General features: G+C 47.4%; 1 protein-coding gene across 3 annotated transcripts in view; it reads left to right on the top strand.

Moving 5' to 3' along the window:
• The first annotated feature begins 9,065 nt into the window (after positions 1-9,065).
• Positions 9,066-10,288, top strand: part of rab28 (RAB28, member RAS oncogene family) — a 222,850-nt gene continuing 221,627 nt past the window's right edge. The window contains exons 1-2 of one of the 3 annotated variants that reach the window (XM_072496387.1): positions 9,066-9,317; positions 9,469-9,565. In XM_072496387.1, coding sequence (XP_072352488.1) covers positions 9,243-9,317; positions 9,469-9,565 — 172 coding nt within the window. In that variant the 5' untranslated portion in view covers positions 9,066-9,242. The remainder of the gene's footprint in view (positions 9,318-9,468; positions 9,566-10,288) is intronic. The other 2 variants (XM_072496385.1, XM_072496386.1) reach the window with 2 other exon arrangements.

Genomic DNA, 10,288 nt, shown 5'->3' with positions numbered 1-10,288 from the left:
ACCGGCCCTTGGAAAGGGCACCCTACTTCAGCTTAAGGTCCGTGCCTCCAACCTATCCCTGTAACCCAGTAACCTCACCTAACCGTTGAACACTAAGGGGCTGGTTTAGCACACTGGGCTAAATCGCTGGCTTTTAGACGCTGGGGTTGGTTTAGCACACTGGGCTAAATCGCTGGCTTTTAAAGCAGACCAAGGCAGGCCAGCAACACGGTTCAATTCCCTTACCAGCCTTTCCGAACAGGCGCCGGAATGTGGCGACTAGGGGCTTTTCACAGTCTCTTCATTGAAGCCTACTTGTGACAATAAGTGATTTTCATTTCATTTCATTCACTAAGGGGCAATTTAGCATGGCCAATCCATCTAACCTGCACATCTTTGGACTATGGGAGGAAATCAGAGCACTCGGAGGAATCCCACGCAGACACGGGGAGAAAGTGCAAACTCCACACACAGTCACCCGAGGCCAGAATTGAACCCAGGACCCTGGAGCTGTGAGGCAGCAGTGCTAACCACTGTGCCACCATGCTGCCCAGTAATAGAAGATATCAGAAACCAGGAGTGTTTCTGATTTGGTGTTACTAAGCAAAAATGCAGTGAGGTCTGTGCTTGAGCTGGGGAGTCCACAATCGTGCGGTGTTGAAGGGGAGTTGGAGTGTTTGCTCAGCCAGATGCTAGTGGGAAGACCTCAAGAAATCTCATTCCTTGGAGAAAAAGTGGGAACACCAAAGTGAGTCGAAATTAATTTATTTGAGGTCTGGCACACATTGGGCGGGTTTCTCTGGTCGCTGTTGCCGAAATTGCGTTCGGCGATCAGCCGGAGAATCAGCATTTGCGCAGAAATCGGAGGTGGCGCCGTTGTTGCAATGCACCGCCCCCTCGAAAATGGCGCAATCCAAGAGTACGCCACACGCCGTATGAACGGCCTCAGGACATCACCTGAGGCCCTCCCCTGATGCTCCGCCCCCGATGCGCCAGGATCCCGACGGCGTGGGTCACTCATGCTATTTTCTTTCATGAATCCGGCGTGGCGGCTGCGGACTGAGTCCAGCACCGCCACAATTGGGAGGGGGGGGGGGAGCCATTCCATGGCAGGAGGGGCTTTGCCAGGGGCTGGGGGCACTGGTGGGGGGTGGTCTGGGGGATTACTGTGGGATAGTATCTGGCCGGTCGGGTCCGTGCGTGGCCGACGCCATGTTGCACGGCGCGGCTGCTGCAGGCCATGCGCATGCGCGGCCACGGACCCGGCAATTCTCCGGCAGTATCCGCAGGTAAAGCTGGGATTTTTGCTGCGTGGCTGTTAGCCCCCCACCAGACGGACGATCGGTGCAGCTTTTGCACCGTTTTCTCTGGCGTAAAACGCCACTGTTTCCATGTTGGCGTCAGCACTTAGTCTTCAATTTGGAGAATCCAGCCCATTGACTTGGTCCTAGAAAAAATGAAGGAACCCTCAACATCCTGTAAAGTATATGGGGATTCTTGAGTAGAAATAAAAGTAGAACAGGAAGTGTTCTGTTGAGATTTTCAGGTTTAAAGTATTAGTGTTTACAAAAGGTAGCGTTGTCAAGAGTACTTGCTTTCTTTAACTGTCCTATCTTCATCAGCAAATGCCCTGATTCTATGCACATATTTTCCAAGGCCCATGTGAGTGTAACTACACTGGTGGGGGAGGAAAGAGAGGCAGATGACAGTGTATCCTCCAGGTGTTCTTGTTCTTCATCATCAGAGGTGGAGTTGTCACTTTCTTCTATGAGCTTGGGCCTTCGCATCCTATGGTGACAACCTGCAGTAGAGAACAAAAAGTAAGGGCAGCACAGTGGCACATTGGGTAGCACTGTTGCTTCACAGCGCCAGAGACACTGGTTCAATTCCAGCTTTGGGTGACTGTCTGTGTGGTGTTTGTACATTAGCCCCGTGTCTGCGAGGGTTTCGCTCCGATTTCCTCCTACAGTCCAAAGATGTGCAGGTTAGGTGGATTGGCCATGATAAATTGCCCTTTGGTGTCCAAAAAGGGTAGGTGCGGTTACTGGGTTATGAGGATAGGTTGAGGGAGTGTGTCTAGATAGGGTGCTCTTTCAACGGGTCGGTGCAGACTCGATAGGTCGAATGGCCTCCTGCATTGTGTGGTTTCTAAGATTCTCTGAACTTCCATATAGCAGTGGGAAGCCACAGGCCACCGATTTTAGTAGGGAAATCTGCGTATTTACCTGCGCTCGGATGATGTGTCCAACCTTCCTTTCCCTGCAACATCCTCGGGCTTCCAGCACCCCGGTCTGCCCAGACTCCAGCGTGGCATAAGAGCAGTACAGCCTCACCCCTTTATGGCGTGGCCAGCTTAACAGAAATTCTGGGCAGGCATTTAAACAACATTTTTATTGAAGGGAACATTGAAGGGAATCCCTCATGCATGAAAAAGCAGTATACCAGATTATTGATAATGTAAAGGCAGCCCAGCTCGCAGCAGCTGTTAGACTTGGGACACGGAAGAAGCAAAGCAAGGCTTGCTTTGATTAAATGGTACACGCCACCGAGTTTACAACCCCAGTTCATTCCTTTCCCCCAAATTTTCCAGACCATACTCCATCTCTGACAAAGTCAGCCCCTCTGTATACAAGATCACATATCCCAATGGCAAGTCTGCGTGGTTCCACATAAACTAGTTTAAGGCTTATGGCTCGCAGAACAACCATGCACACCACATCGCGCTTGCAGCAGCAGGTGAGCACGCCCCACCCACGAATGACGTATTCCTACCCTCCCCCAACCAATCCAGCTCGTCCTCAGACACGACTTTGACTCTACCCCCAGAGGCACGACTCCGCTTCTCCCTTCCTTCAACCAGCAGCGACAGCGATGACGACAGCCCCAGCACACCACATTACGATTATACCCCTGCACCAGGCCCCACTCCCAGCAATTCCGAACATGATTCCAGTGACCACTTCGACATAACGTACATTAAAGCCCCTGACCCAGACCCACCGCCCGACGATTATGGATTAAAACTTTGCAGCTCCAACCTCGACACAAGATTCTGGCACCGAGACAATTCGTTCAGGCTCATCCGGAATGATTAGATGGACCCCAATTCGCCCCACGCAGCTTTAGCAAAGAGTAGCTCCAGTCAAGAGTATGGCAGCCGGGAGAAGATGATGACATGGAGTCTGACTCCCACCAAATGAATCCCTTTGCGACTCTGTTCGCTACTGAGCAATGAGGTGTCCAGATGATGGTAAAAAGGAACTGATGGAGTGTTACGGTTTCCTTTCTGATGGAACCTGCACCATGTTTGTTATGTATGTTTGTTCGTTATTGTGAACGTTAAATGCTGTTTGTTAATTTAAAGTTTCATGGCCCCACGCCACGTCTTGATGCAGGCAGAACTACCCTTCTGACGCCCAATGGCTGTTCGAGAAACTAGTTTGTCGGCAGACAACCAATCATAGCTACTCTCCTGATTTGAAGGTAATCACGAGAGGCAGCCCCCCGACGATCACATATTCGTTCCGTTCTTGCCGGTCGCTCAGGCAGTGGAGAAACGGCACTGGTCCCCGCCCTGCCTGAGGACTCCCCCCTCTGGTTAGCTACGCTCGGGTAGAGCACATACGGCACTGGTCACCGTCCTACCCGGGGATTCCACCCATTCTTACCGGCCCATACGCACCCCATTTTAGCTTGTTAAGTTCAAAACTCTTTTGTTTCTTTATGGCAACCCTTAGGTTGCTTCCAAATGCTATTTACATCCTCGAACACTGGGATGGTAGATCGCACAGGCTGCGAGACGGCTCGCACTGTGTCAGTTTTTTTCTCGGATGTCTTGTCAAAATATTTGGTTTAAAAAATAAAAAAATGAGGGAGTCACAGATGGTGACCAATTATAATGGGTAACTGGCAATAAGAGGACAGACAGACAGACAGACATACAAGATCTTAAGCAAGATAATAACATATTATGCTTGTGTCCATAGAACTTCGGAATCTCAGGAACCTCAGAAGAAAAAAGACAGAAAGAAGGGAAGATGAAGACAGCCATCATGCTCTACAGTTGGATCTTAGCGCGATCCCTCCAGTTGCGCGTGGACGCTACCCCTCTGACCCCTACCACACAGGCCGTGAATGTTTCCCATGCCATACCCTAAATCCCGAGATAGTTACCAGTACACCGACCTGGTGTGACGGGTTCATCACCTGGCATTCCCTATCCTACGTTGTGGAATCAATATTAGTACTTGCGATACTCTGCAGTGTCGTTCATGCTCTAAGACTGAGGAAATGGCGGAGGAAAGCCTCCCGCACTTGCACTCCGATATACACCCTCAGATCCCCGATTTTCGGACTTCAACAAACCCCCCAACCCCTTTAAGTGAATTAAAGTGCTTCCATTTTTTATGTGTGTTTTGTTTGTTCCAATAAAAAGAAATGTAAAACTCTGTGCTTGACTGCCAAGCCAGAGAGAGCTGTGTTGCTGCTATTGGTACAGTTTAAAATGGTGTAAATTCTTTTGATTGTTTGTGTAAGGATAGTTTAGTTAAGGATAGTTAGAGGTTCCAGTTTTTTATTTTGTAATGCATGCCTGAATGTCATAGCGTCCCGTAGAATTTTGTAATGATGTATGTACATAAATAATTTTGGTAAAAGTTGCAATTCATAGGACAGAGCAGTGTAGAGCCTATGAAGTGCTTATGGGTTACCAACTTGGGAGGAGAACGAAGACGACGCGGTTATTTTATCCTTCAAGCTTCGCGTTGAGGATCACAAGGAAGGAGTGTAGCCATCTGGGATGGCCACTTCCAGAATACAAAATGGACATTTGCAAAGATTGCAGGGAAAAGTGGACAATGTTAAGAAAGCAAGCAGGCACAGAGCCTGTCTACATATTGGAGCCGCAGGTCCTAGACAAGACTGAAACTGTAGGCCCATTAGCATAAGGATGGCCCATCTCCGGGAACAAAGGAAGATACTTAACTAACCGATCTGGCCCCAGACCTCGTGGCGCCAGTTCTCTAAACCAAAAGCAGGAAACAAAGCAGGCCAATGGACACCTAGGTCACGCCCAGCCATCAGGGCACTCACCCCTTTGTTGGTCAAGATCAATACGAGTGATCAAGATACGGCCCAATTGATTGGGGCCAAGTTCAAGGCCCGCCCAAAAGCACGCGAAGCCCCTTCAGGTATAAGAAGGCGGTCCCAAATGAGAATCGCTCTCTTGGACTCGGCTCTCACAGAGGAGAGACCCGTCCACCAGCTGCACCAGAAACAAGTAAGTCAAAGGTCAACGCTCGCTACCAGACGGACGACCTTAGCTGTTTCCCCACTTCGACCCCAGCAGCCTCAGAATCGAGCAACGGCCATTGTTCCTCTGACTGAGTGGGTGCCCGAAGCTAAGTACAGGCTTTTAGCAGTAGTGATAGTTTAGTTTGTAGTATTTTGTGCATGAGTAGATATTACTGCGTGTGTAAATAAATAGTATTGACTTTGTACTAACTAACTGGTGTACCGATTCTTTGATCAGTATTCGGGTTTGAACCTTGTGGCGGTATTGAAAGATACCTGGCGACTCTCGAGCAAACATAATTAGGATTAAGGAAGGCGACCATATTGACCGCCATATTCAGAGCCAACCAAAGAGAGCAACAGATGTTAATGTTCCTGCCTGTAGTCCTCATAACAAAATAGTGTTTTTCAGACCATAAAATAGAACCATAGAATCCCTACGGTGCAGAAGGCCATTTCACGCATCGAGTCTGCACCGACCCTCTGAAAGAGCACCCTACCTAGGCTCACTCCCTCGCCCTATCCTCGTAACTCCACCTAACCTGCATATCTTGGACACTAAGGGGCAATTTAGCATGGCCAATTTACTTAAACTGCACAGATTTGGACTGTGGGAGGAAACCGGAACACCCAGAGGAAACCCACGCATTCACGGGAGAGCGTGCAAACTCCACACAGTCACCCAAGGCTGGAATTGAACCCGGGTCCCTGGCGCTGTGAGGCAGCAGTGCCAACCACTGTGCCACCATGACAACCAGATTGGTATTCTACACTAAGTTTGGCAGCTTGCAATGGGTGCAGTGACAGTTTATGAGCTGATTTGAAAGAACAGTCGCGATATTCTTTCTTGCACTGTTGAATAATGATGCTTGTACAGATAAAAAGGCAGAAACCACTTCAAAGAATAGCCTGCAATATTAAGCTACTAGCTATCTCCCAGACAAAAGCAAAGACCAGTAATTCTCTCTGGATAAATATCTGAGTGGTATCAATTTTCTGAGAAGGTGACCAATATGGTACATATTTGGATGTGTCCAAGATGAACTGCAACAACATACTAAGGCCTCTTTGACAGCACCATCCAAATCTGTGACTCTACTGCTTTGAAGGACAGAAGGCTCATACCACCACCTGCAAGATCCTCCCATTTCATACATCATTCTGACTTGGAAATATTTCACTGTGCCTTCACTGTCACTGTGTCAAACTCTTGAACTACCCTCCCCAACAACCCTGTGGGCATACCTACACGATATGGGCTACCGCAGTCTAAGAAGGCATCATCACCTTCTCACAGGAATTAAGAATGGACAATAAATACTGGCCTTGCCAGCGATGCTGACATCCCTTGATCAAATGAGAACAAATTTGTGACTGTATGAATACGCAACCAAATTGTTTGTGAGAGACAAAGTGTGACACGGCAGTTATAAACAAATTTTCTTCATCACAAACACTTTCTTCAATTTTCTTAGCTTGCACTTAGCTATGTGTTAATGTTGGACTGAATAGATTGAATGCACTTCACAATGGCCTACTTTCTTATGACTAGTGTCAGTTAGAGATGAAAAATAAATTTTAGGAACTGTTCAATAAAGCGTGACGGATTCATTGCATAGAGGTGGATTAGTTATGTTATTACATTCTCCTTCTTGTATTACACCATAGAAACAACAGACTATACTTATGTATATGGGGTATCCGTGGTTACTGGTTTGGCATACACTTCCGTAACTCAATGCTGTTACCATCATAAATATAACACATTAAGATTCACATCTGTTAAGTTTCAAAGAATTATAGGGACTGGCTGCAATTTGATTTTGCTTGTCTCATTGCTACAAATAAAGCAATTAAAAATAAACTTAGATGCATTAATTCTATAGGATTTTCAAATTACTGTAAATCAGTTTAAAAAAAAATTACCAAGGCTCCTTCAATAGTATCTTCCAAACCCACAATTTCTACCACCTGGAAGGGCAAGGGAGAAGTGAATGGGACCATCACCACCTGCAAATTCCTCTCCAAGTCACACATCATCCTGACTTGGAACTATATCACTGGTTCCTTTGCTGTTGCTGGGTCAAAATTCTGTAACTCTACCAAGCAGCATTAATTTACAGAATTGTTATGTCATAGGAGGCCATTTGGCCCTTCGTGTCTGCACCAGTTCTCCAAACTAGCATCATGACTTAGTGCCACATTCCTGCCTCTTCCCCATACCCTTGCATATTGTTTCTATCCAAATAATCACCTAATATCCTCTTGAATGACTCGAATGAACCGGTCTTCACCACACTTCCAGGCAGTGCATTTTGGAGCTGAATCATTCGTTGTACAAAAAAGCTGTTTCTCACATTTAATTTTTTTCTTTTGCAAATCACTTTAAATCTGTGCCCTCTCGTTCTTGATCCTTTTAGGAGCGGGAACAGTTTCTCCCCATCTACACTGTTCAGTCCCTTAATTGGAACATCTCTATCAAATCTCCTCTTAACCTTCTTCTTTCCAAGGGGAACAATCCCAACCTCCCCAATCTATTCTCATAACTGAAGTTTCTCATCCCTGGAACTATTCTTGTAAACCTCTTCTGAGCGCTCTCCAATGTGCTCACATCTTTCCTAGTGTGGCATCCAGTAGGGATTGGATTGGATTTGTTTATTGTCATGTGTACCGAGGTACAGTGTATTGTTCCGCGTGCAGCTCAGAGAGATCATTCTGTACTTGAAAAGAAAATACATAATAGGGCAAACAATATTTCAGCTGAGGTCTAACTTGTGTGTTGTATAAGTTCAGCATAATCTCCTTGCTCTTGTGCTCTATGCCCCTATTAATAAAACCCAGAATACTATACTTTAACTGTGCTCTCCACCCGTCCTGCACCTTTTAATGATCTGTACATATATGCATCCAAGTCCCTCTCCTCCTGCACCCTTTTAAGAATTTTACCACTTATTTTATATTGTCTCTCCACGTTCTTTCTACCAAAATGCATCACTTCACATCGCTGTGCATTGAACTTCATCTGCCACCTATCTGCCCACTCCACCAACTTGTCTATGTTCTTTTAAAGTTCTGCATTCTCCGTGGTGTAACTACAACACATGGTTGTAGCAGAGCCACCGCCTTCTCAAGGGGATTTAGGGATGGTCAATAAATGCTAGCCTCGCCAGTTACACTCTCATCCCATGAAGGGATTTAAAAAAAGTTAAAAACTAAGGGTGAAGTTTGCGCAGTTTGGCTAGTCACTCGTCCATGTCTGAATAAAACACACCGCCGCCGCAATGGGCCAGTGATGGAGTTTCCTATTCTTTGCCCTTAGTAATAATGAATCTCAGCCAGAGTAGTGACCACACATTGCTGGGACTGATGTGTTTAACTGGAGGCATTCACCGTTTGGTCTGTCAGACTGAACTCTAACCTTTACCTTAGCTACCAAACTGCGTCAGGATCGGAAGAGCCCATCACTAACGAGGGGACACACACACACAAATGAATCAGCCGATAAATACAAGTAAGCCATTGCAGGCGATGGCTTCACGAAACTCTTTATCTGAACATCCCGCCATTCCTGCTCTTCCCGTCCGCTATCCCCTCCTCCCTCTCTCTAAATGTCGGAGGAGATGTGTTGTGGAAAGATCCCCCTTCCCCAGCAACATTGCGCTGTTCCCGGTGGAGAAATGGCTCCTGGCAACGGCGAAGCCGAGCGGAGGGAAGGATAGGGAGGGACGGAGGGGAGGGACGGAGGGAAGGATAGGGAGGGACGGAGGGAAGGATAGGGAGGGACGGAGGGAAGGACAGGTTAGAGGGAGAGGGAGAGGGATTATAGAGAGAGAAAGTGGGGCACCGAGGGACGCAGAGAGGGGGGATCGGCGCAGAGCTGGGCCCGGGGACAGCGGCGGCAGGAGGAGCCCCGGACCCGGGGAGCGCGGCGGCAGGAGGAGCCCCAGACCCGGGGAGCGCGGGGCCGCACCATGTCCGACTCCGAGGACGAAACTCACGACCGGCAGCTGAAGATCGTCATTTTAGGGGACGGCGCCTCGGGGAAGGTGAGGAGGGCGGGGATCGCGGGCCGGGCCGGCATTCGCAAGCTGGGCACCGAGGCTTGTCCTGGGGTCGTCCTCGCTTTTGCCAACAGTGAAGATTGATGTGAACCATCGCTGATCCTGTGTGTTAGTTAACGCGTGGTTTCTGTTGCAGACTTCTTTGGCAATGCGTTTCGCCCAGGAAGCTTTTGGGAAACAGTACAAGCAAACAATTGGGTTGGATTTTTTTCTGAAAAGGATATCTCTGCCAGGTAAGAACATTCAGCAAACTTGCACTGTACAACGTGTAAAAAAAGTGTTAATTGGAATAGGTACATTATTGATAGATTTTGCATTTGCGCGAACTTCCTGTACCATTACAAATTCCTGTGTCCATATTGATAGTGGAAAATGTCCATTGTCGCATTGTAATTGTCACTTTTCCGTGGTGGTGGTACACATGCATTTGCGTTTTCTGGGATCTGAGAGATCATGGGGAAGGAAAATCTGCTGGGCTGGCTGTTTGGCATGGACCTCTGTCGCCCTTGATTTAATTTCAGTGATGGTGGGATGAGGCACTTAAGTGGACGTTGCCTATTTTCAGACCTAAATTGGTGGGTGGGCTACCTGTCATCGCCCTTACTGCTGGATCACAATGGGGACAGGGGCCTGTTGAGGATGTTCAGATCCACTGGTGGGAAAATGTTAAATCCAGCCCAGAGTTAATATTTCAGGCAATGACCTCCTAGAGTTGTTCTGCAGTAAGTTCCCACAAATAGCAATGAGATAATGACCAGATATTCTTTTTTAAAAAATTGATTAAGAAAGGAATATTGATCAAGAATCCAGGGAGAATGCCGTTGCCCTTCTTTGGAATAGTCATGGGAACGTTTACATCTGTCTGAGAGGGTAGACATGGCCTCTGTTTAACATTATCTGGTCCTTATCTCATTGCTGTATTTGGGAGCTTTCTGAATTTGCACAAATGGACTGCT

The sequence above is a fragment of the Scyliorhinus torazame genome, chromosome 3 (assembly GCF_047496885.1).
Source record: "Scyliorhinus torazame isolate Kashiwa2021f chromosome 3, sScyTor2.1, whole genome shotgun sequence".
Taxonomy (NCBI): Eukaryota; Metazoa; Chordata; class Chondrichthyes; order Carcharhiniformes; family Scyliorhinidae; genus Scyliorhinus; species Scyliorhinus torazame.
Note: the sequence above shows the minus strand (reverse complement) of the source record. Positions and strands in the feature narration are given on the sequence as shown.